This window comes from Hyaena hyaena, unplaced genomic scaffold, assembly GCF_003009895.1.
Source record: "Hyaena hyaena isolate Hyena2069 unplaced genomic scaffold, ASM300989v1 scaffold_44, whole genome shotgun sequence".
NCBI lineage: Eukaryota > Metazoa > Chordata > Mammalia > Carnivora > Hyaenidae > Hyaena > Hyaena hyaena.
Window position 1 is genome coordinate 3,531,878 of NW_024080676.1, and position 27,690 is coordinate 3,559,567.

Sequence of the window (27,690 nt, forward strand, 5' to 3'; positions counted from 1 at the left end):
TTGTAAAATAATAAGGTATATAGATTAGGATGATTTGGGTTGCAAGTTATAGAGTATGTGTCTACATGGTGTTTAAATAATTGGATTTATTTTTCTCTCATAATAAGCCTTAAGGTAGATAATTCAGGGTTAGTTCTTTGGTTTAACAATATTAGGACTTGGGATCAGCTTTCCTATTATCTTCTTGGCCTTTTTTTGTGGTGCTAAGATGGCAGCTACTGCTTCATATCAAAACTAAATCAGGAAAGGAGGAAGTTTCTCTTGCATACATTTCTGTCCAATTTTGCAGAAGTGCCAACAAATGTCTTTTCAGATTCTATTGGCCAGAATTTGGTGAAATACACACTTCTAAACCCATCTGTGATCAAGGGGAATGGATTACCATGTTTGGTTTAGACTAATCATTGTTCACCCTTGGAAGTAGTCTTTCTTATACATATTGCATTCCTCTACATGGGTAAAATCAGGAATCTGTAAGCCAGAAGAAGGAGTTGGTGGTTGGGTATGCATATCCATTAGGATCTGCCAAAGGTGGCTTCATAAATGTCAGAAGAAGGAGAGGTAGCAGTTAGATGTCTTGGCTAAAGGTTTTCCTCTATAAACTCAGGTAGAAACTCAGGAAATCCTAAGGAAATATTTTAGATCATCATTTACATTACATTTTGAACAGCTGGGGAACTAGTTGAATCCCAGCTCCAAATTCTCTTTTAATTATTCTAGAATAAGACAAAATATTTGAGCAGAGGTAGAAGGGGTGCTGGTTGAACTAGTTATAATTCAGATTTCACATTTTGGTCCCGGACTAAGAATCACTGTAATTATAGTTTAGTAATAGGTTGCAAAATTAGCTACCATCAATCAAGAGCCAATTATTAACTAAGTACTATATAGATATGATCTCATTAATTACTTTAATGTATCATTCATAGAAAAAAGGACTTTAACTGCCTTCATACTCTTTCTCCCTTTTTCAGAAAACAGATCAGCATATGAGGAGAGAGGTTAAACTCTCCTATGGGACCCGAGCAGGAGACCTTCACCCAAGGTCTCTTGGCTCAGCCCAATGTCACAGAAACAGCTCCCTGGATAGAGCAGCGGCCCTATAGTAATAGTACCTGGTTTAAATTCTGGCTTTGCCACTTGTGACCCATATAAGCTCTTCACTCCTATGATCTCTGGGAAAACAATAATGGGTGGTACCATGGATCTAGGCTTACCTTAACCATGGCCCAGACCACAATTCCTCTTCCCCTCAAGGTTCCTGAGGGAAATAATATACCAGAACAATGCCTGGAAGAGTAATACTTGGTGATTAGTTAGCTCCAAACCTAAATTCATTGTAAATTAAACCTCACCTGGATGCCCTATAGCTGAGCTGGCACTGGCAGCTGTATTGGACTTTCTTGAGCCAATGCTCTTCCTTGCCTTGGATCTAACTGCTGGAAGATAAAAGAGGGGGCACAAAAAGGAGGAAGGCAGCTAGGGGTGCTGGGGACAGCCAAGGGCCCTTTCCATTTCAGTCACTGATAGGAGGTAGATCTGGAGGAAAAGAAATGCACTATTGTATACTGATTTTTTTAACTTTTCTAAAAGCTTCACCTCCAGGGAAACATAGCCCAATTCTTGTCTTCAAGCTTGAGCAAACCCTTTCTACTTCGGGGGTGGTGGTGGTGGAATTTCTTGCGATTTCTGAAACCTACATAGGGAGACGTGGAGCTGAAGGGGTAGAGTTCCCCTTGGATGCCTTTTTCTTTGGTCTCTTAGTCCCTCACTGAAATTGTTCTCCTCACAGCCTTCTGAACCTCTACTTGGTGCTCTCCTTAGATTAGCTCATTGCTTCCCTCTGAATAAGATACTTTTTCTCTGAATATAGCCCTTAGGGTCAGCACTGTACCTCTACCTATTCCTGCTTTGGCAGTTTCTGTTACGGAACTTTTTTCTCTCTGTAATTTCTCCCTAAAGCCTAAAGATTTTTTTTTTGGTCTGTTTCCTCATTTATAAAATGGGGAAAGAAATACCTGTTTCCTTGCTAGTTGTGTGTGATAAGCCAGACAAGTGGTGGTGGACTGGTAAATGTCTAACAACCAGCAATCTGGGGATGGAGGGGCTGATTTGTGGCATCTTCCAGTTTACATGGTAGAAGTACTCCTCCCATGGCCTATTTTAATCAACATAATATCAACTGGCTCGCAAAACTCTTGAAATTTTAACAATTAGCTCTTATGAGTGGGTAAGAGTCACCTCCAGCATATCACCACCAGTAGCAGAAAGCTAACATACCTTAGCACTAGCCTGGCCCTTAGTAAGGTTAGCCCTTTCTCCTAATGGTCCTCACTCTAGCCTGTTATACCTGCAGAAGTTCCCACTGCTAAGTTCTTCATTTGGAAGCATAACTATTTACAGCACAAAAATCCAATTGCCTTCCAATTATTTCCAGGATCAATTAGCCTGGGTATTTTCAAGCCACAGAGAATTTGCAGGGAGGGAATGTTTGCCACGACTGCATTCAGCACTGGTGATTTAATTCTTACTCTGTAAATAGGGTATTAAAAAACTGTTGATGTTTTTCTCAGTTTAACCACATTGGTTGCTAGACAGAAACCAATTTGTAGGCAAATTAGAAACACCAAAAAGGAAGAGGGAACATCTGTAGAGAATTATTTATGAGGTAACTTAGGAAATTTTTTAAAAGATCACATTGTATCATTTATATAAACAAGAAAGAATGTAAAAAGAATTCAAGAGGGAACAAGAATTAAAGGACATTAAAAACTTGTTTCCATATGTAAGCATATACTTGTGTGTATATGTGCATGGGTGTGTGTGTGTGTGTGTGTGTGTGTGTGTGTGTGTGTGTATTTGGCTCTGAGCTTCGGAGTAGCCAAGGGGAAAAATAAGACATAGTAAGATACATAGTTTTCATTATACCCAGCATACCAGGTCCAAGGGCAAAGCAGAGCTATTCCAAAATTGATTCCCAAGGATATTTTATTAAGGAGATTTTATTAGACCATGTCTTTTTTTTTCTTTTTACAAATAGTTTATTGTCAAGTTGGTTTCCATATAACACCCAGTGCTCATCCCCACAAGTGCCCCCCTCTGTGCCCACCCCCCCCCCACATCCATCAGTCCTCAGTTTTTTTCTCAGCATTCAAGAGAATTCATGGTTTGCCTCTCTCCCTTTCCCCCACCATTTCCCCCCTTCTTCTCCCCCATGGTCCTCCGTTAAGTCCCTTCTAATCCTCCTATACGTGCAAACATGATATTTGTCCTTCTCTGCCTGACTTATTTTGCTCAGCATTACACCCTCAAGGTCATCCATGTTGCTACACATGGCCAGATTTCATTCTTTCTCATTGCCATGTAGTATTCCATCGTATAGATAAACCACATCTTCTTGATCCATTCATCCGTTGATGGACACTTGGGCTCTTTCCATGTTTTAGCTATTGTAGAGAGTGCTGCTATGAACATTGAGGTACATGTGCTCCTATGCATCAGCATTTCTGTATCCCTTGGGTAAATTCCTAGCAGTGCTATTGCTGGGACATAGGGGAGTACTAATGTTAGTTTCCTGAGGAAACTCCACACTGTTTTCCAGAGGGGCTGTACCAGTTTACATTCCCACCAACAGTGTAGGAGGGTGCCCGTTTCTCCACATCCTCGCCAGCATCTAGAGTTCTCCGATTTGCTCATTTTAGCCACACTGACTGGCGTGAGGTGGTATCTCAGTGTGGTTTTGATTTGTATTTCCCTGATGAGGAGGGATGCTGAGCATTGTTTCAAGTGTCTGTTGGCCATCTGGATGTCGTCTTTGGAGAAGTGTATTAGACCATGTCTTTGACCATATTTTCTAAAATTGCAATTTCTCACAGCAACTATAACCTAGAGGCATAATATTGAAAAACCAACTGAGGGGCACCTGGGTGGCTCAGTCGGTTAAGCGTCCGACTTTGGCTCAGGTCATGATCTCACGGTTCTTGGGTTCAAGTCCCGTGTCAGGCTTTGTGCTGACAGCTAGCTTAGAGCCTGGAGTTTGTTTCAGATTCTGTGTTTCCCTCTCTCTCTGACCTTCCCCTGCTCATGCTGTCTCTCTCTCTCTCAGAAATAAATAAAACACTAAAAAAAAGCCAACTCAGTTATAGCAATTCTATAATGGACAGAGGCAGTATAGGTCTTTGATAGATACTCAGCTTGATAGAAGGAAAGAATTCAGAGTGGCTGGAAAATGGGGAGACATATATCTTTCAAGTCATCTTCCATAAATATCAATGATCTAAGCTGGTAACTGGAAGATGGGGAGCTGACCTTTTGAGACTATCTGTTCTCTAAAGATGGCCTAGAGTGTTACTATTCTCAGTTGCTGCTCAATATGGGCCCACAGGTTATAGTCACCAATCAAGTAAAGGTTTATAAAGTAAGGCTAATTCCTAATATGGAGATTAAGAGGCTGATCACAGATTATGACCTCAGTAGTATAGGCCATCCCCTTAGTACCTAATTGCAAGGTCAGGAATTCCTAGAACTAAGTCAGCATTTCCCTTAACAATTGCCTTTAGGTCCATTCTGGCAACAGAACATCTTGATGTATGGGGTCTCTAAAGTCATACCCCAAGAACAGAAACAGAATGATTTTTTTTCTTCAAGACTTTTAAAGAGTCATCTACCACAGCCATAGGAAGAAACTTGGTGATGTATCCCTTGAACCACCTGATTCTGAGCAGTGTATCCTTGTGAGGTATTAAAAGAAGAAGGTGATTTTAGTCATTCAATATAATTAAAAATAAGAAGCATTCTTATTAAGAAGCATAGATTAAGAATAGAAGCATTCTTTTTTAAAAATTGTTTAGTGTTTTTGAGAGACAGAGAGAGGCAGCATGCAAGTGGGGGAAGGGGAGAGAGAGAGCGGGAGATACAGAATCAGAAGCAGGCTTCAGGCTCCAACCTGCCAGCACAGAGCCTGACTGGGCGCTCGAACTCATGAACCATGAGATCATGACCTGAGCTGAAGTTGGACGCTCAGCTGACTGAGCCACCCCAGTGCTCCCAAAATAGAAGCATGCTGAGTAGGGTTAAGATTCCTTTTTAATTACATAATATAAATAAATAAAGGAAAAAATATTCATCCTAAACAGCATCATTCCATCCCATCTCATCAGCACTTAGTTTTTGTGAGTTCAATTCCAATGCATGTTGGTATAAACAGTATTCTACCCTAGGAGAGACCTTTCCAAGGGATGTAAGAGGCCAGCTTAGATATTAAACTCAATTGAGTGGGTTTCTGAAGAGCATATACAGACAGGAAAACTATCAGGTAGGCCTTGATACATGGAAGACTTTTAGAAAGATTGAGAGATAGATAAAATGAAAAAATAAACATGAATTTGCATATAAATGTACTGGTCCCTGAGCAGAAGATGACCTTATTCTGGAGCACAATAGTCCAGGAAAGAAAGATGAGTAAGCATATTCCCCAGCTCAGATAGCAAGCAGGATTTGCCCGTGATTCTAAGACTTGATCTCTGCTGTGGCTACAGAGAAATAGTAATTTCTATAGTCTATTTCTATATGGAATATAAAAATAACATTATTATCTGAAAATTTAAAAGAATATGTAAACGGGATGACTTCATCAGGATGCAGGAGACGAAGGGGAAGGACCCAGAAAGGGAAGCCGGTCAAACATCTAGAGGCAAGATGAAGAGCTAAGACAGGTGTTTATCATAATCATTCATAAACAGATTCTGACAGTCACAGTCAGGTGCATGTTAGTTAACAAGGCTTTTCTTCCTTAAGGAATATCAAAACCAGCCTGTGGATCAGGTCCAGCCGGGACACCTAAACTATGAGCAGTTTGCTGAAGGCGTCCTGCAGGGATAAAACATTAAGAAAGCTAACTCTTTATCTTTCCAGTTCCTGTGCATGTTGATGTGGCTGAGGAGGTTAGGGCTGAGAGAGTTTAAAATATTACTGCAAATTTGATTCAGGATTTGCAATAGAGGGCATATTTGTATTTATTTTCTATTCCTTATATAATGGCATTATTTCATGGTTGCCTATTGCTTACTTAATTCTATTTTAAGAGAGGACTCTGAATCATAACCTGCATAGTCAAGTCAACAGCTGGAAGCAAAATATCAAGGTTGTCCAGACCAGCCATTCTTGTGTGTGTGTGTGTTAATATATACATAATAAAAATTAGCATTTTAACTACTTTCAAGAGTACAGTTCTGTGGAATTAAGTACATTTACATTGTACATTCATCACCATCCTCTACCTCTAAAACTTTTTGTCTTCCCAAACGGAAACTCCACTCATTAAACAAAACACTAATTCCCTACTCTTCTTTCCCCTCAGCTCCTGACAATCATCATTCCACTTTCAGTTACTATGAATTTGACTATTCCAGGTACCTCGTATAAATGGAATCGTATATTTGTCTTTATGTGACTGGTTTATTTCACTTAGCTTAATGTCTTCAATAGGCCCATCATTCTTAACTCTTCAGAGGATCACACGGCTCTTTGGAGAATGTGTTGAAAGCTAAGGATCCTCTAAGCAGAAAAATGGATGCTGAAATTCCCTGAGATGAACCTTTGAGCCCCATGTTAAGAGCTCTTAATCTAGAACAAAAGGTACATAGAAACCAGAGATTAGAGTAGAACCATGAGCCCAAGCAGGGGAGTGGCTTGGATTGAATGCCACACAAATGTTAGAGATGAGTCTGTTTAGATAGATGGGAAGCAAATGCAGACACATGTGCAGACACAGATGAGTCTGCCTCTAAAATGCTTCCTGCCAGGGCAGAGCAAACCCAAAGCTAGTGATAGAAGCAGGTTTGCCACACTAGACAAGCAGGTTCACATGTTTAGCCAGGTGAGAACAGGAGGGTAGGGGAACATGTCAAGTGGTCAGTTTGGGGCAGAATCTTGAGACTAAACTGTAATATTTTGTGACTACAAATGCTTCGTTTAATCTTTAGTCCAAAGTACTATCAATATGTTTTTCATTGGATCTTTGGGAAATAATTTGACAAGCCTTCTTCATTCCTTTATGGACAAATTTGGACTTGGATTAATTTTCTGGAATTGTTTCCCTGGAAACGTGATAAAGATGGGAGTGTCAGTTATATTACTAGGCAAGAGTTCTTATGAAAAATATGACCCCTGAAATAAATTGCATCTGGATGGGAAGAAATAGAAAATGAACAACACCTACTCTATGGGCTTCTCTAATCTGAATAAAGGCTATGTATATGTGGAGTATGTAACAAAAGGCTTTATTTTTATAGCACTTATTTATTGTCCATTATACCATCTGTTACTTGTTTGAGTTGCGCTGTCTTCTACTAGAGGGCAGGGATTTTTCATCTATTTCCATCATTGCTTGGAACATAGTTGTTTTTCAGTAAATAGTTGTTGAATGAATGAATGGATGAATGAATGAATGATACGCAGCCAAAAGTCAAGGAAGAGGTGGAATGAAAAAAAAATGACTATAGAATTTGCCAATTAGGAGTGATTTTAATGAGCATAGTCTCAGAAGCCATGTCAAAGTACATAGAAAGCTCCCTGTGAGATGCTACAAAGTTGGGGGAGAAGGGAGGACGGCTGGTATTTGATATCACAAAAACAAGAAGAAACTGAGAGAAGACAGACGCTTCACTGAAAGCAGCTAAATTAAATTGAAGAGGAATGCATGTATTGCATTTCTGCGTAGATTAAAAGTTGCACAAAATTTGGCTGGCTGGAATGGACATGTTCTTTATAGGCTGACATGTTGGTCTCCCCCACTATGTCCTGAGGCCCTGGAAGGCAGGGATAGTGTACTTTTCATCTTTTCATTTCTAGGCCTGCCAGAATGCCTGGAATATTGTAGATATCAGTAAAAGCACTTCAGTATTTAGAATGTTCTAGGGAGATGACCAGCATGCACAGAATGGAGGTGGAAAAGAATGTAGCATGCTCAGAGACCTACAAGTACTTCAATGTGTTTCCACATGGGGAGGCAGGAGACTTGCCTCTGGTATTCTAGAAATTTTAGCCTCAGCCTTAAAGATCATTGTTTTTATCATTAGATGACTTTGTTTGAACTTTATGATCTATAAACACAGATGTCTATAGTACAGGAAAATGGTGGTAATTTAAAGAAGATTAAAAATGAAGATATGGTTCAGGGGTTTGGAAAGAAATAATTCCAGGCTTTGGAGGAAATGAATAAGATTGTTTGAGGGACTCAATAAAGAACCATTAGTGGGACTCATAGAAAATAGAGTGTATTTTAAGCTTTCGGGAAAAATTACCTCCTACAGTTATAAAGTGATACGGTCTTTTTGAAATAAGATCTCATGAGATATGTATAGATATTTTAAAAAATTTAGGTCTTACTTACTTGCAGTAAAGTGTGTACATTCTAAGGCCACAATCTGATAGTTTTTAAATTTTAAGGACTTATACCTGTGAGTCCATCATCTAGGTGAAGATATAGAACATTCCCAGCATCCTAAAAGGTTCCATTATCCACTCCCAGTTGCTACATTCCCTCTAAATATGCCCACTAGTCTGACTTCTATCAGCATAGATTAGTGTTGCCAATTCTTGGAATCATAGTGTGTATTCTTTTTCGTCTGACTTCTTTCACTCAGTATTGTCTGAGATTTATCTATGTTATTGCATGTAACAGTAGTTCATTCTTTCATTGCAATGTAGTATTCCTTTGCATGAATACATTAAAACTGGGGTGCTTGGGTGGCTCAGTCAGTTAAGCATCTGACTTCAGCTCAGGTCATGATCTCATGGTTCTTGAGCTCAAGCCCTGAATTGGGCTCCCTGTTGTCAGTTCAGAGCCTGCTTTAGATCCTCTGTCTCTTCATCTCTCTGCCCCTCCCCTGCTCACTGTCTCTCTCAAAAAATAAATAAATATTTTTTAAAAAATACACTAACATTTGTCTATCCATTCTATAGTTAATGGACATTTAAGTTGTTTCCAGCTTAGGGATATTACGTACTGCTTTATAAACACTCTTTTAGTGCATATTTCTACTCACAAAATATGTTTACCTTCTGACCAAACATTTTGCTCCAAGGAAATTCTCTCAAGACAAAGGTTCAAAGAAGCAAGTACACAGAGCATTATTTATAATAGTGAAATATTAGAAAGCCTAAATATTCATGAATGGGAGATTAAGTAAATTATGATATACCTATACATAGTAACCTTTTACAGTCATTTAAATGGATAAGGTAAAATCTACAGGGAAATTTGCCCATGATGTATTATTATCAATTGGAATGAATTAGGATTATAAAACAATGTGTCTAGTATGATAACATTTAGGTAAAATATATACATATATTTTAATATTTTACATATATATTTGCTGCAGGGATTGAGCAGCAAAATTGTTAAAAGTGTTTTTCTCTAGGGAATGGTTAGATGAAGGGGAAACTTTTATTTTTAACTTGTAATAATTAAATCCTATACAACAAATATGTGTTAGCTCTGAATAAGAATTTTTAAGACATATGTATTTTGAAGGGAAAGAAATGAAAAGGGAAACTTTTATATATTGAAAAATAAGTAAGAGCAGGATTCTGCGATGCTAAAGGGAGGCTTCTGTAGTTCAGGGGACAAGAGTCTATGGCATGCAAAACTGTGAGGGTAGGCGGTGGCAGAGACCAGGAGTTCCTGCTGACAAATTATGTATCCCACTGAAGACTCAATATTTTGCATTATCTGCCTACAGAAATTTTGTTTGTTAATGTTTTTAACAATTTTTATTTATTTAAAAAGCAAATGTCACACCTTAGCAAAAGCAAGACAATTATTAGGTGCTTAACTCATTAAGCCTTTTGCTGACAGAATGAGCTCTAGGGGTAATTTTGGGAAGTCTTTCAAAATTTAAGACATGCTCATTATAAAAAAATCAAAGTACACAAAAAGTTTAAAGATCCAACTATATGTTCCACAAGAAACTCACTTTAGATTTAGGAAACTCACATAGGCCAAAAGTGAAGTGATGGAAAAAGATGCTCCATGCAAGTGCCAACCAAACGAAAGCAAGGGTGGCCATGCTTAATCAGACAAAATATATTTTAAGTCAAAAATGATCACAAGAGTCCAAGAAGGGTATTATATAATGATAAAGGGCCAATTCACCAGGAAGATACATTAATTATAAGTCTGTATATACCCTAAATAGAGCACCTGAATCTTTAAAGCAAACATTGATAGAACTGATGGGAGGAGGAATTGCAATACTATAATTGTAGGAGAGTGCATAGGTGGGGTAGAGGGGCAGAAGGAGAGAGAGAATCTCAAGCAGGCTCCATATTCAGCATGGAACCCTATATGGGGCTTGGTCCCACGACCATGGGATCGTGACCTGAGCCAAAATCAAGAGTTGGATGCTCAACTGACTGGGCCACCCAGGCAACCCAGTGCCTTGCTTTCAGTAACAGATAGAGCAATAGCAACTTGAACAACTCCATAGACCAATAGACCTAACAGCCAAATACAAGACATTCCATCCAAGGGCAGCAGAATATATATTTTTCTCAAGTGCACGTGGAACATTCTCTAAGATAGATCACATCTTAAGTCACAAAATAGGTCTCAATGAATTTAAGAAGCCTTTCTTTCTTTCTTTCTTTCTTTCTTTCTTTCTTTCTTTTCTCTCTCTCTTTCTTTTCTTAATACCATTTGTTTATTTTGGAGAGACAGAAAGAGCGCACAAGCAGGGGAGGGGAGAGAGAGAGGGAGACACAGAATCCAAAGCAGGCTCCAGGCTCTGAGCTGTCAGCAAAGAGCCCAATGCGGGGCTTGAACCCACATGACCTGAGATCATGACCTGAGCTGAAGTTGGACACTTAACCAACTGAACCACCCAGGTGCCTCACCAGGTATCTTTTCCAACCACAGTGGAATAAAACAAGAAATCAATAGCATAAGGACACTAGAAAATTCACAAGTATGTGGAAATTAAATAACACACTTTTGAACAATCAAAATCCTCAACAAAACACTAGTAAACTGAATTCAGCAGTACATGAAAGGATCGTGTACTATGACTAAATGGGATTTATCCCTGGGATGCAATGATGGTTCCACATACAAAAATCAACTAGAGTGGCATGCCATATCAACAGAATGAAGGATGAAAACCACATGATCATCTTAATAGATGCAGAAAAAGCATTTGAGAAAATTTAACACTCATATATGATAAAAACTTTCAACAAAATAGAAATAGAAGTTATGTCAACACAATAAAAGACATATATGAAAAATACACGGTGTAGAATCATACTCAATGGTGAGAACTGTAAGCTTTTCCTTTGAGATCAGGAACCAGGCAAGGATGCCCACTCTCACCACTTCTACTCAACATAGTATTGGAAGAACCCACCAGAGCAATCAGGCAAGAAGAAATAAAAACATCCATATCAGAAAGAAGTAAAATAGTCTCTGTTTGCAGATGACAAGATCTTACATAAAGAAAACCCTAAAGTCTACACAGCAAAAGAAACCTGTTAGGCCTGTAAATACAGAGAACAAACTGGTGGTTGCCAGAGGGGTGAAGTGAAGGAATGGGTAAAATGGGTGAAGGGGAGTGGGAAATACAGGCTTCTAGTTCTGGAATGAGTAAGTCACAGGGATAAAAAGTACAGCATAGAGAATATAGTCAATGGTATCATAATAGTGTTGTAGGGTGATAGATGATAGCTGCACTTATGGCTAGCATAGCATAAAATATAGACATGTCGAATCACTATGGTGTATACCTGAAACTAATGTAAAATTGAATGTCAACTATACTTCACTTTAAAAGAAAAATAAGAGGGGCACCTGGGTGGCTCAGTCTGTGAAGCATCAAACTCTTGGTTTCGGTGCAAATCATGAACTCACAGTTCATGGGTTTAAGCCCTGCATCAGGCTCTGCACTGGAAGCACACAGCCTACTTGGATTCTCCCTCTCTCTCTGCCCCTTCTCTCTCTCTCTCTCTCTCTCTCAAAATAATAAAGTTTAAAAAATGAATCCTTAAAAAATAAATAAATAAAATAAAAATTAAAAACTTGTTAGAATAAATGAATGTAGTAAAGTTGAAGGATACAAAATCAACATTAAAAATCAGTTGCATTTCTATACATTAACAAAGAACTATCTAGAAAGGAAATTAGGAAAACAATCCCATTTACAATAACATCAAAAGGAATAAAATACTTAGTAATAAACTTAACTAAGGAGGAGAAAAAAGACTTGTACACTTAAAACTACAAAATACTGATGAAAGAAATTAAAGACACAAATGGAAAGACATCCCATGTGTTCAGTAAATAGAATGGTCATTGCCAGGGGCTAAGGAGAGGAGGAATGGGGACTGCTAATTAATAGATATAAGGTTTCAATTATGCAAGATGATTAAGCTCTAGAGCTCTGTTGTACAACATTGTTCTTAGAGTTAACAATCCTATATTGTACATATAAACATTTGTTAACGGGGTAGATCTCATGTTAAATGTTCTTATACAACAAAAACAAAAATTTTTAAAGAAAAACCTAAAAAAGCCTCCTCTTCCTCCTGCCTCACGATCAATTCACTAGAGAAGAATACTCTGAATAGTTTTAGTTAATAGTGGGGAACCTTTCCAGACATTAGCTATGCATATCATAGCTATCCGGTTTCTGGATTTATCCAGTTTCTGAATCAACAGAGATCCACCAAGTGTCTCTTCCATTCTAGGCAGTGCTCTAGGAATTAGAGAGAGACAGAGAGAGAGAGAGAGCAGTTTTCTGCCACTTACACATTCACAGAGCTCTTCCCCTGTGCCAAGTGCCATGCTAGGGCAGCAGATTCAGCTGAGAACAAGGCAGATGTGGTCCCTGCCATCGCGGAGCTGGCATTCTAGAGGGCGGGCAGACAAAAGACCAGAGGCACAAACAAAAGTAAATTAGACTGTGGCAACCACAGAAAGAAAGAACGAAAATCCTATGAAAGGGAATAATATTAGTCCCGGTGGATTAGAAAAGCTGTCTGAGGAGGAGACATGGAAGTGAAGGGAATTCCAGGAGAGGGAACGGCAAGTGTGCAGCCCCAGGGGAGGAAAAGTCTGGCGGTGACTGAAGGCCTGGGGTGTAGTGCATGCAAGGTGGACAGGTGGGAAGGGTTAGAACATACTTGGCTTTGGGAGACAGAGTAGAGTTTGGACTTTATTCTAAGTATAATTAGGTGTCATTGAAGGCTTTAATAGAGGAGTAATCTGATCAAATTTGTTTTTAAGTGGCCACTGGAATTGCTAGGTTAGTAGAGTGGGAATACCAAAGTTCAACTGAAAGGCTAGAAAAAGTAATAGAAAGTAAAGACCTGGAACTCAGTATATAGAAAACTCTTCCAAGCACTTATTCTGTGAAGGTGTAAAGTTAAAAAAAAAAAAAATCCTGTGACTACCATGTATAGGGTGGATTGGAATAGGACTAGAGAAAGGAAACATGGAGACAAAATGTGAGGCCATTGTGGTGTCTACCCAAGAGGTGATGGTGTTTGGATTAAGATGGTAGATATAGGACCATACCAACATCTGTTCTGCAGTTGGCATACAATAAAAAGCTTTCTGCTCAGGGCACCTGGGTGGCGTCAGTTGGTTAGGTGTCTGACTCTTGGTTTTGGCTCAGGTCATGATCTCAGTTTGTGAATTCAAGCCCCACATCAGGCTCTGTGCTGACAGTGCAGAGCCTGCTTGGGATTCCCTCTCTCCTTCTCTGTCTGCCCTTCCCCTGCTTGCTTGCTCTCTCTGTCTCCCAAAATAAATAAATAAACTTAAAAAAGAAAAAGCTTTTTGCTCTCCTCTGGTTATTAAGTAGACTCTGACTCTGCCCAGCATATAGAGCTCAGGGTACTTATTGAATAAACAAATGATATACTCCTATGATGTCCTGAATGATTTCCCCTAAAAACTGGCACCAATTAGGGCAGAAGAGAGAAAAAGCACTAGAGTTGGTATTTGAATTATCTCATGTAACAAATTCTGTTCAATTATTTTCTCCTCTTTAAATCCATGCTATATTAAATGGGGGAAAATGCCTAAAAACAGTTGTATGTATATGTTAATTATATAATATAACATAATAATATATATTATTTTTAACACAAGTTATCTCTAAGTGGTAGAATTTGGGGTCATTTTAATTGAATAATTTCCTTTTTACTCATTTGTACTTTTTCTTTATAGTTCTCATATATGATAATGATTTTAAAAACATTTTGGTTGTACTTAGTTCATGATAGACCTCAATAAGTATTTGTTAAACAAAGATGGACTATTTAAGCAAAGCAGAAAAAAATAAAGAAAAATAAAAAAGAAAGCAGTACCTATACATTATAGAAATAGGCCAACAAAGCAGAAATTGAAAGGAAAAAACATCTTATAATCGCCATTTAGAAATAACTCTTAATATCTTTGTATAGAAGATCCTAGTTTTTATTTATTAAACACTCATATATAATGCACAATTTATTTATTTATTTGTTTATTTTGAGAAAGAGAGAGAGAGTGAGAGAGAGGAGAGAGAAAGAGCGTGCATGTAAATGGGGGAAGGTTGGGAAGAGAGGGAGAGAGAATCCCAAGCAGGCTCTGTACTGTCAGCGCAGAAACCGATGTGGGGCTAGAACTCTTGAGTGGTGAGATCATGACCTGAGCTGAAACCATCTAACTAAGTGCCCAATACATAGTTTATTAAGATGGGATTTTTTTAAACCTGTTCCTCTCTCTTTTCTTCTACCCCTTCGTCTTCTTTCTCCCTGACTCTTTCATTAAAATTATAGAGAAAATTAGTTACCTGGTAGCTCAGAAATGCATGTCAGCAGCAAAGTGATACTTCTTTCAGGACAGAAACAGCTTTGGGGACAGGAATATCACTTGGTTAGTTAGTTTACTCAACAGAGATTTCCAGGCACCTTCACTAAGGGCTCAGCCTTCTGGAGAGTGAGTCAGCATCCCCCCACAGTACAAAACTGCATTTTCTCTTGCAGGCATTTTCAGCTTATTACTATGTGATGGAGTTTTTAAACTTTACATCAGAGGAAATCCCCACTCAGGAAAAGGTGATTGACACTATGGAAAAGTTCTGCTCTCAACCTTGGAAAGAGGTAAGTGACTAAAGAGTAGCTTTCAGTATTGCCCTGTGCCCTTGATGTCACAGAGGATGTGAGTCTGTTCTTTAAGTCCTGCTAACCTGTTCAAGATCCAGCAAACATGTTAGAGAAGCCCAGAGGGTGCACTTAGTTAGGAGAGAGTACATCACCATTTCTTAATAACTGGGCACACAATGGCTTAAACAAACATGGTCTTACTTTTCTCACCAGATGCCAAGTCTGGCAGTTGGCAGCTGCTGGTATGGGGTCAGCAGTTGACTGTATCTAAGCCATTACTTCTTCAATTCTGTTTTTTTAAGCTTATTTATTTATTTATTTTGAGAGAGAGAGCATGAGCAGGATAGGGGTAGAGAGAAGGGGAGAGAGAGAACCCCAAGCAGTCTCCACACTTCAAGCGCAGAGCCTGACATGGGGCTCAAACCCATGAACTGTGAGATCATGACCTGACCCAAGATCAAGAGTAGGACACAACCAATAAGCCACCCAGGTGCCCCTTCAATTCTGTTGTTATGCCTATTTTCTCAGACATAAGATGTAGCTTCAGAGATTACAGTTATGTTCAAGGTCAGAAGAAAGGTAGAGCCAGATACATCTGTTCCATTTTATAAGAAAGTATACCTTATCCCAGAAGCTTCTTTAGTAGTCTTTCTCTTACTCGTTGGCCAGGACTGGCTGGGAAGGCAGGGCGCAGGATATTCGGACTGGCTTAGAGCCTTAGGTTCAGAGTGAACTACTCCTAGACTGGGCACGTTGTTGCACATTCCCTTTCCCAACCCCCAAATCCGAGTCGTATGAGCATGGAAGACAGGCAATTCACAGAATCTGCTATAAATGCCATTATGTTAAGATCCTTTCTCCACTGCCCAGGTCCAAGGTATCTCCTCCTTATTCAAAAATTTGAAGCAGAAATGGTTTCTTGTCTGAGGCACTGAATCATTCAAGATCTAGTACTACCCGGTGAAAGTTTCCAGGAAGGAAAGGGGTATGGAGTCTACTCTAATAAAAAAAGATAGATCATTTAGGGGTAGTTCAAAACAGTAGCTGTTTTAAGTTGACAGGGTTGCAAATGTGAATGGTGCTTTCATTTTGATGAGGTTGTAATTAATTAAAAATGGATGCTCTTCACTGGGTGTTGTATAGAAACCAATTTGACAATAAATTATATTTTAAAAAACCCAAATCTAAAAATATAAATAAAAAAATAAATAAAAATGGATGCTCTTCTTCTTGGCACTGACAAAAAGGAAGGAAGGTTGTGCAAGAGCCTGGAGGGTCGGACTTCTCCCTCATATTCTGTCTGAGTTAGAACAGGAAGGAAGGGTATTCAGAGCTTTCTGAAAGAGCCCCTCAAAATACCCTAGCACTTTACAGCTTACATAACACTCAGGGAAGGCTTTTTTCAGCTGGTAGAGATCTATGGAGAAAGAATGAGCATTTTGGAGTTGAGGCAACTTGAGACAGTCCCAACATATGACTGAAGGAGGTAGATTAAGCTGCTTTTCAGAAAAAAAAAAAATTACTTCTTGTTCAGAGTGGAAGCTCTATAAGATGTTCTCTCCTTCTGTTTATTTCATCAGGTTACATTAGGTGGCATTGCCTGTATGCAGACCTGTAGGTCTGCTCAGGTCAGCCACATGAGGAGTTGCTTAGAGGCCCACCCTGGAAATAAACTCAGAAAGGCTTGCACCTAGGAGAAGTTCTGAATCATTTGGCAGGGGGCAGGGATAGTTGCAAAGTGAGAACCAGACTCTCACCCAGAGCCTTGATGTTGAGGTGGGTTTTATGTCCAAGGGGTTCATTTTTCCCAACTGCATTGTCTGTCCATATGGAATGCGTAGGTTTCAAGTATGCTTTTTAAGGGCAACTCTTTTCCTCCTGCTCCTATGTGACTTGAGTTTGAGAATATCCCTTCTAGACACCTTTGGCCAAGAGATAACTGACAGATGTTAAGCCTATGTTATGTGCTGAGAGTGAGCTAGATGCTCTGTACATATATCGTGCTGTTTGTCCCTGCTTTGGCAGGGGAACCAAAACACAAACGACACCAATTGATGTCCTCCAAATCCTTGGGGGTGCCCCCAATTGGACTGCTGAGGAGGAGAAGCTGGGAAGGTGAAAGGGGCACTTCATGCTTGTCTTCTGGTAGGTTAATTAGAGGGCTGGTAACCCTCTAATTTTGACAAACAGAACATAATCATTCTTCTCCTCTGAAAATTTGCTCATTTAAGATCTTGGTCAGCCTACAAGAACAATGCTGTAAGATTCCGGGTATACTACTAACTAGGATTTCTCCATGCTCTGGGTCCTGACATTCAATTCAACCTCATGGACTTTTAGCCTTTCTAGGGAAGTGCATCCCATTCTTGAAGACTTGCCATGTCCCTTCATGTGGGGGATGGTAAGGGGAAATGGGCAAGGAGGAGAGAGGCTGGTGCTGTTTCACTGCCCTGGGAATAGAAAGGAGAGGAGTGAGAGGCAGAGAGAGGAGAAGGGAGAGAAAGGCAAACCATCCTCCCATTTCAAAACCAAATGGTGTTGAGTCCACAAGCATTAACATGATCAGTTCTAGACTGATGAACCAAGTAGATGTCTTAGGCTTCCACATTTTTTGGCTATCATAATTAATTCTCAGCAGATTAGACTGCATGGCCAAGGTACATCTTTCCAGAAAGAGGAGGGAATAGGAATATTGTAGAGTTCAGGGAAATTAGACCAAAATGGTATTTCCCCAAGGGATAGGCCAGCTTTTAAAGCCCTATGAGTTGCAGCAGTTTCAAGTCTGGCCCAAGTAGATTCTTGGAATTCCATAGTGGTTTTTTGTTGGATGGATCTGCCGAGGATACATCAAATGGGAGAAGAAATCTTTCCACAAAGGAAAAACATAGTGCAGTTACTGCCAGAGGGGGGCAGGGACCTGAATAGTCACTGACGTTACACCAAGGTCTCAGGAGAATGTCACATACTGAGGAGTTGATCAAAGAGTAATTTCTGGGACTGTGATAAAAAAGCAAATACCAAGTTGGGTCATTCAGAGAATTCCATCAGAGCAGGCCAAGGCAGGCTAGGTATGGATTTAGCCTTCCAGAGGCTGGAGGCTGGCAGAAACCAAGTGAGAAACAGACCCCAGCTTGCAGTTATGGGGGGGGGGGGTTGGTTAGAGATGGGGTGTTCCTTGGGAAGAGAGAGAAATCTGGACAAAAGGGGGGAGTGGGCAGGCAACCAGGAAGTCCTCCACAGAAAACATCTGGAATGATTCCTAATACCTGATATATACTTAACAAATGTTCGTTCTCTCTCTGCTCCGGATGTCCAGAAGGGAGTGAACTGTTTCAAGGGCTGAGGAATAGGGCAGGAGACAGAACTCTGGGCTGACCTAGAGATATTCTGGCCTGTTCTCTAACTGAGGGCCCAAGAGGAGCAGAGCAAATTGTGGGCATCTGGGCATATATTTACAACAGGAAGACAGGTAAGGGTGAGGGTCAGCAGGCAGCCCTTTATTTTGGAGTAGAGTAAGCAAACACATGGAGGACTCAAGAAGACCCCTTTGCATGACTCACATGCAGAAAAACAGGTCAGGTAACAGCTGAAGAAAGGTAAGATGTTGCACTTTTAGCAATCCTGAGCAAAATGCTTTCTAAACTGTGTTCTAGAGCTGTGTTTCTCAAACTTTGCTGTGCATATGATCACTTGTGAATAGTATTAAAAAGCATATTCTGGGGGCGTCTGGGTGGCTCAGTCAGTTAAGCATCCAACTTCAGCTCAGGTCAAGATCTCACAATTCGTGGGTTCGAGCCCCACGTTGGGCTCTGTGTTGACAGCTCTGAGCCTGGAGCCTGCTTTGGATTCTGTCTCCCTCTCTCTCTCTGCCCCTCCCCCACCTAGGGTCTGTCTCTCTCAAAAATCATAAAAATTTTTTAGAAAATTTTAAAAAAGCATGTTCTGCATTGGTAGTTCTGGGGTAAGGACTAACTAGCTCCTGGGGGATAATGCTGCTAATCCATGTACAAAACTGGATGGTAAAGCTTTTTATGACACTCTTTCCTTAAGATGCCTCACATGCACTAGTTCCTTCAGAGACTCTCAATTCAGACTCTGGTCAAGAGCATATAGAAAAGTCTGATTAGGGGCACCTCGTTTGTTTAGTTGGTTAAGCATCCAACTTTAGCTCAGGTCATGATCTCATGGTTCATGAATTTGAGCTCTACATCCACAGTATGGAGCCTGCCTGGGATTCTCTCCCCCATCCCACCCCCACCCTTCTTCCTCTCTCTCTCTCTCAAGATAAATAAACTTTAAAAAAGTCTGATTAAACAAAGACTGATGGATTTTTTTTCATAGAAGATTTTTTAGTTTTTAATATGCTGTTGAAACTCAAGTTTCAGAAAGGATGAAAAGATATGCTGAAAAAAGAACCTACTTATTTCTGAGCCTACTTGATCATGGAAACCACTTTTTTCCTGGAGCACTTATTACTATCTCATAGAATTCAGTGGAGGAAAAGTGTCTCCAACAGACCCTAACCTGTAAGCCCCTGCATCCCCTGAAGGAGTGCAGTCTCCTCCTAAGGCTCTCTGGAGAGGCTAGCGCTCAGGCCTGGGTGAGCTGGGCCTTTCTCTTCTCTTGCTCAGCTTTACTGGTGAAAAGAGGGCCGTGAAGAGGTGCCTGTTGTACACATGTGATATTTCCTTCACTTCACTTCCAGCTGAAGACATATTTTGGTGACGTGAAGGAGAAGTACTTGAGTGAATATTGCTTTTCTGGAGCCTACATCCTCTCTCTCCTTCTGAATGGCTATCATTTCACAGCTGATTCCTGGAAGAATATTCATTTCATGGGCAAGGTAATTTGGGTACTTGTTGGTTTGTGGGGAGATTGAGTGACTGAGGCAGCTCTGGGCTTGCAAGAGGTAGAGTGAGCCTATTAAGTTTGGCCTGATATCCTGTTCTACCATTTCACCTCTAACCCAAGTTGACATTTTATATCAAGCCCTGTTGAGGATATCCTATCTGAGGACAGCTACCTGCATTCTCAGCCTCTCTGCTCAAATCACAGAGACTAATTCCTTACAAAACAATGAGATATTAAAGTAATATAACAGAATTTCAGTAGCCTCATTGATTCTGTTTGCAAGGCCATCATCCCGAATGATTATCCTGAATCATCCCAAATGATTATCATGGCTTCTCATCAGGGCTCATCATGGTTGACTAAATTGAAAGCTTAGTGTAAAGAAGGCGATGAGTAACCCTGAATGGGGGGTCTTTGTTTAGAAGTCAAGTTAGCCTGAGCCTTACAGAAGCAGCCTCACTGCTGTGCTTTACCATAGTGCCACCTACAGGTATCCAGGCATAGAGAAACATTTACGTTGACAGGCAACTCCTGTTTGCAAAAATCAAGAGCAGTGCTCCTCTACCTTTTCAACCCATACCCACTAATGGCAAAAAACAATACTCCCTTTATTAAATACGGTGATTTCAAGCACAGCAAAACACTGAAGCAGAAGACTATAGCAACCTTAAGAATACTGTTTTCACTATTCTCTTGTCAATGTTGACCTTGTTAACTCAAATGCAAATCTTTTCCTTGTTTTAATATCCTAGTTTTTTCTTTCATTTTGTCACAGTTTATTTTGTCTGTCTGAAGGATGTGTTTATGCCAAATTTATGAATTATTTCTATTCTCTGAACTTTGGTGAATGAGCTAGGATTTCTAAACCCTAAGTGGTAACTCCTCTAACTTTTGATTCTTCCTTGATCTTGCCCCCACTCCGCCTCCATGAAGGGAAGTCAGCTAAGGTTCCTGCCCCCCCCACCCCAAGAAGTGTGCCTTTTACAAATTATTAATTCTCAGTACTGGTAAAGGTTTAGGGGAGAGGAACATTTCCAGATGGAAACTGGGTGGAATGTAAATTGGCACAACCTTTGGGGAGACTTTTGGCAATATGTGCTAAAAGCCTTGAAATATGCACATCACTTTATCTAATTACTCCATTTCTAGGATTTATAAATAATTGGATAAAGTGGGTAAAAATATACATATAAGGCAGTTCATGCCAGTGATGATTCCTTGAGACACGAGATGATGTTTACATGGTACTGTTAAGTGAATAATTCTATATACAACTTAATTCCATGTTGTTTAAAAAAAATATGCACAGAGAAGTCTGGGAAGCCACAGCACAAAAAAGTAATAGCACCAAATTCTGAGTGGTCAAATAGAAGTAGTTTTAATTTTCTTTTTTAGGATTTTCTGTACATCCTCATTTTTCCACCATGACCATGCACAACTCATGTAATAAAAACATTTTCAAAATTATTTATTCATAGACTATCTATATCCCAGTATATTTTGAGGTGACTGGAAAATATTCCAAGATGGCAGGCCCAGGGCATGTTTTATCTTTAATAAGAATCCTTTCTCATGCATGTGTACAGTCTTCCAACTCCCCACAAAGTAACATGGACTTGCTGGGATTATTCCCTAGTCTTTCCTCTTGAATCATAAAGATGTCCTGGTTACATATGGATGAAGTTCCTGGGCCTGATATAGAAGTAAAAGACCAGAAATAGTCTTCTTTCTCTTATCCTTTGACCGGAGAACTTTGTAAGTTCTTCTTGGCAGAAGCAGGAGAATTGAGCAGTTATTCACCAAATTCCCTTCTGAATTTCAGGAATATAGCATTGAGGCTCCCCAACTCCCTTTAATCACTTGCTCTGGCTCCACTTTCCCCACAACCATATTCCCAGCTTAGAATGTAAACATGATCCATTTAGAGAACTGGATGTGGTGCTCTCTACCTGCTGTTGCTCAGTGTTTTGGATGGGATTGTGTGAAAGCTCATTGAACCCTGGGGCCAGAAACAACAGCCTTTCCCCCCTGTTTGCAGATCCACAGTAGCAGTGTCGGATGGACTCTGGGCTACATGCTGAACCTGACCAACATGATCCCTGCTGAGCAGCCATTGTCCACACCTCTCTCCCACTCCACATATGTCTTCCTCATGGTTCTCTTCTCCCTGATCCTGGTTGCAGTGGCCATCATAGGCTTGTTTATCTTTCACAAGCCTTCATATTTCTGGAAAGACATGGTATAGCAGGAGCAGCTGCAATCTGCTGGCTGGAGTGAGAAAAAAACTTGTCCAGGGAGAAGTTTCCTCCACAGTGGTGTACAAGGTCATCCTTCCTTGCTCATCAAGGCCAGTCTTGACCAGCATGAAGCTTCCCTGGCTTTTGCAGCAGCCTTTCCATGGGAGGTATTCACCACCACCTGCCTCAAGGACTACCCGGCAGACTTCGTCTCTTTTGTGAGTCCTTCCCATCTCCCCTTTTCTCTTTTATACTCTGTGCTTGTGTAGGTCTTCAAGACCTGCTGCCTTTCATGATCTTTGCTTTACAAAAAAAACAAAAAACAAAACAAAAAAACAAACAATCCTGACATTGTCTGGAAGAACTGAGGGTCCTGATTCCTGCGCTGGGAGGCTGTGCTGGCTAAAAGAAGAATCTCAGGAACCGGTTCAGCTGTACTCATGAAGTACAACTCCTGTTGACCATTTATTAAGAACACCATACACTGCCTCTGGAAAGGGCAAACACACATCTCATTCCCAGCCTGCTGTTCACAGAGGAGAATTTCCTAGACCAGACAAATATGTGCTAGGGCCAAAGAGTCTCACAAGGGAATTTATGTGCTTATGTAGTTAATACTTGAGCCAATCCAAAACGGGGATGTGGATGAGTTATATATTCCTTGGTGATGCCAAAATGCTAGAGAATGGGACCCCTAGATCTGAGATTTTTTTAAAAAGCTGATGTGACATATAGGCACTCAGATATCAGGACATGCTCCATAGTAGGTATACATGTCAGGAAGAAAATTCAATTACAGTGAAGAGTCTGGAAAATGCATCCTTCGATGTCTCTATTGGGCTTTTATTTTTATTGTAGTATAAATACATATAATAGAGTTCACCATTTTAATATGTATGATTCAATTGCATTTAGCATATACAAGTGTTATGCAACCATTGCCACTAATTCCAGAATATTTTCCCCACCCAGAAATTAGCTGGAGACAAGACCATCCCTAGGTAGGTTCAAACCATCAACCTTCTATTTAATAGCCAAATATGCTAATCAATTGCACCATAAGATATCCATTGAGTTTTAAAGCCATGCCATGTTTTACTGTCACAGGGTTTAACATGCCTTTTCACTGCCATAGCATTTACTCATCAAAGTGTGCCAGGAACCAGATCTGCAAGTGTTGTTGCCACTCCTATCACACAAGAATGGGTTCTCTTTCCTTATTCCATAGACTATTTTGTGGGAGAAGCAGCAGCTATGGACCTTGTCACAGAAACATGGAAAGGCCATGTACCTTCTTCCTTTAATGGCTGCTATAAGAGTTACCTGTTGAGGAGCGTGGAGTGGTGATGTGTTACTCTGAAGTTGTCCCAAACTCCCATCTCTAGATCTGGGGACAACTGTTGAGTGGATGCAGGGTGGGGGTGGGGGAGGAAAAGCTTTCCCACAAACTGGAAGCCAAATGCCCTTATATCTCTTGAATAACCAAGTCATTTTTTTTTTTTAACAACATCCAGGTGAATACAAGCTTAATGAAGCTGAGGAGAGGAACTTTCTCTTTTCTGCTACTCAAAATTGAACTTGTTGTACTTTGATTAGTAATGAGAAGCCAAGTTTGGGCATGCTGAAACTCGTTCTATTAGTGGTAGTGGTGTTGTCACAGCTAGTATTTATGGAGCGTTTGTTGTGTCCCATATTCTGTGCTCCCATACATTAAGTCCATTTTCTCATTCAATCCCTATAATAATCTGAGGAGAGCCACTACCACTCCCATTTCACAGAGATGAGGCTCAGAGACGATAAGTCACTTGCCCAAGTGGCTGACCTAAAGCCTGCAATTCACTTAACCCTTATTTTCTCTCCCAAATATACTAGATAGTCTCCTTATAACTTCTAAGCACACACTGAACTCTATGAATACAGGTATCACAGGCATGGTAGAAAGGGAAGTAGACAGATGACCTGTTCCCTGATGGACTTGTGATTTAATACTGGTTTAAGTCCACAAAGGCTGTCATGGCAACACCAATACTCTGTTCACATACTTTACATGGTGATATACGTGGCGTATGATGCTAATCAAGGATTCCCCATATTCCTGGCTTCTTAATTATAATGCTTGCCCACTGCATAGCAGTTCTGCATCAAATAAATAGTAGTTGATGATACTGATGAAAATAAAAAGTCATATAAATAGAGCCAACAGCAGCTCCTTTCTTCCTTATGTCTACAACACAAAGCCCTGTCATGCACATTCTCTATTCTGATTCTTAAAAAAACCCCATGAGGGTGTAAGTACCATTTCCATTTTATAAATGAGGGTCATACAAACTAGTAGATGGTAGAGTGGATATTCAAATTCATATCTTCTGTCTCAAGTTTATTGCTTTCTCTTTTCTAGAAACACTGTCCCTCAGCAAGTTGGAATTATAATCCACAAGTTTCCTTCAATAAACATGGAAATCTTTTCTTTTCCATTTCTGTCTTATGGCCTGGGTCCAAAACAAATGCATTAAGGTATCTGGGAGCCAAATTCCACTTGTTTTAAGTCTCAAATCATGGAGATGATCAGCAGGCACAACCTAGTCTCATTTCTGTTGGAGGGAAAGATGGTTTTGTGACAGATTCAGGAATCTGCTTTGGGTCACTCTGTATGAATAAGCCTAAATAAAATGGGTCACTGTCAACTGATTTTAATACTGAATTGGCCACGAATTATAAACGATTACCATTCCTTCCTGGCCATCCACCTAAACTTAGTTTCTCCATTCCTTTAAAAGGTGGGAAACTTTTTTCTATGGACCACATCAGAAATGATTACTTCTGTAGACAAAAGAATGAAGTGTGTGTGTCTGTGCGAGAGAGAAAGAGAGCGAAAGAGAGGAAATTTTCACCTTATCTGATTCTTAAATTAATAATAAATATAAAATGCAATATAAATAAAAGTTTTTAAAACTATACCTCATTTTGATGTTGTATTGGTCAAAATCTCTGCAAGGAAGAGATTGTGCAGAGTAGGGAACTAAGAAGAGTTTAAGAAAGTGACTGTATCCAAGGTATTATCATTTCAACATGTAGTTGAAATGTAGTTAACGGAGGACCAAGGGGGAAATAGGGGGGGAGAGGGAGAGAGGCAAACCATGAGAGACTCTTGAATACTGAGAACAAACTGAGGACTGATGGATGTGGGGGAAAGGGGGGGATGGGCATGGAGGAGGGCACTTGTGGGGATGAGTACTGGGTGTTATATGGAAACCAACTTGACAATAAACTATTTGTAAAAAAATATATATAAATTATTAACATTTGTTTTTTCATATTGAAGCCTGTTGTATGTACTCAGCAGTTATAGCACATCTGAATCAGGACTAGCTAAGTTTCAAGTGATGAACAGCCATGTACGACTAGTCACTACTCCACTGGACAGCACACTTCTAAAAATATGTTCAAAGCTAAAAAGGGGTGCCTGAGTGGCTCAGTCCGTTAAACGTCCAACTTCAGCTCAGGTCATGATCTCATGGTTCATGAGCTCGAGCCCCACGTCGGACTCTGTGCTGGCAGCTAGCTCAGAGCCTGGAACCTGTCTTCAGATTCTGTCTCTCCCTCTCTCTGACCCTCCCCTGCTCGCGCTCTCTCTCTGACTCTCAAAAATAAATAAAAAACATTAAAAAAATTTTTTTAAAAAGCTAAAAAAAACACAGGCAATAATCTTTTGTCTTTGTATTGAGGGGGGATTTAAAAACAGCTATAGATACTATAACATCTTGCTATTATTTATTATATATGAAATGAAAACATTATTCTTAAACCTTATTCTTCTTTAAGATCTCAGCTCAGAATTTCACTTTATTCCTCAGGTCTTGCTGCCTTTTTTGGGAAGGCAGAGCCTATTGTTCAGGCCAAGATGCATGATGAAAGACCTTCAGAAAATTTAATCTGGATTCAATTATTATAGGATATCTTCCTATATAAAGAGAGATATATATCCTATATATATCCTATAATATCTTTTTATAGAAAGATAATTTTGATGATTATATCCTATAATCAGATTGTAAATTTGAATATTAAAGGTTAGCTTCTTAATAGCTCACAAAAATTATCATATTATTATATTAAAATTACTATTAAAATATATTCTTATTTATTGTCAGCTTGAAAGATGAACTGAATTTCACCCAGATTGGCCTGGTCCCTCTCTGATTCAGATTCTAATAGTTGCTATCTTGTTAGAACAGGACAGTTGCTTACAGTTAGTTGTGTTCACTAACCATGATTCATTTCAGTTTATGTGAGTTTTATCTTTTAAATAAAATGTTGTTTTAAAACAACCTTAAAGTTTCCCTGGCTTACCACAGTAAATGCTGATTCTCATGTCCGTGGGTCTGCATATCAGCGGGGCAGCTCTCCTCCAGCAGTTAGGTCTGGGTCAGGCCTGTTCCATGTATCTTGTATTCTGTTATGAAAAATGAATGGCAGGGACACAAGAGAGTAAGAGGAAACATGGGAGGCTTCTCATAGCCTTGGCCAGGACAGGCCCCTCTCCCTTCCATCCACATTCTCTTGACCACAAATAAGTCATGTGACCAAGCCCAAAATGAGCAAGTCGGAGAAACACTGGGAGGAATGGCTAGGTCATATGGCAAAGGACATGGATGATGGATTCCAATACACAGAGGAGTGAAGCAGTGGGCACAATCATTGAACCCACCACAGTGTCTCCTTAACTAAAACATAAAGTGTGTTTCCTATAAATTACAGTCTACTTATCTTGACAAGGAATATTCTTTTTTAAAAATGTCATTACTTTCAAGGTGTCATCAATCTGCTACTTCTTTCCACAGCCTAAATCAGGATGCTCTAGCAGCTTGCAAATTAGCCTTATATTCCAAAATGGTAGATCTCCTAAGAGAACATGTGTCTATTTTCTTCATTTTATGTGTTTAGAACAATGTGTAGTTAACTACCCAAGTTTTTATTGTACATGAATCTAATACAACTGAATACAATTGGTTTTATCACAGGTATGATGGACTTTTTAGTAATGGGGAAAGGAGTACCTCCATGAACCTTCTCTTTAGAAAACTGTCATTTAAGACTGTACATGTGCATTTAAGACTATACCTTTTGCATTTCTCTTACTTTTTTAAAGTTTATTTATTTATTTTGAGAGAACAAGAGAGAGCGTGGAACGGGCAGAGAGAGGGAGAGAGAGAGAATACCAAGCAGGCTTTGCACCATCAGCATGAAGCCCAATGTGGGGCTTGAGCCCACAACCCGTGAGATCATGACCTAAGCCGAAGTCGGACATTCAACCAACTGAGTTATGCAGGTGCTCCTTGCATTTCTCTATTTTAAATTTAAGTCAAGGATACAGTGATGGCATCACCCTCATTGGCACTTGACGTTTTAATATCACTACTGTGTGTTGAAAACAAAGCTCACCAGAGAATAT

The 27,690-nt window shown here is 39.8% G+C and overlaps 1 protein-coding gene across 7 annotated transcripts in view; it reads left to right on the plus strand.

Moving 5' to 3' along the window:
• ENTPD1 (ectonucleoside triphosphate diphosphohydrolase 1) overlaps positions 1-24,712 on the plus strand; it is a 94,061-nt gene extending 69,349 nt beyond the window's left edge. For 5 of the 7 annotated variants that reach the window (XM_039230210.1, XM_039230212.1, XM_039230208.1 and 2 more), the window contains 3 exons: positions 15,031-15,147; positions 19,856-19,993; positions 22,040-22,542. In XM_039230210.1, coding sequence (XP_039086141.1) covers positions 15,031-15,147; positions 19,856-19,993; positions 22,040-22,246 — 462 coding nt within the window. In that variant the 3' untranslated portion in view covers positions 22,247-22,542. Of the gene's footprint in view, positions 1-15,030; positions 15,148-19,855; positions 19,994-22,039; positions 22,543-23,210; positions 23,240-24,636 lie in introns of those variants that run through there. The other 2 variants (XR_005528084.1, XR_005528083.1) reach the window with 2 other exon arrangements.
• The last annotated feature ends 2,978 nt before the right edge of the window (positions 24,713-27,690 follow it).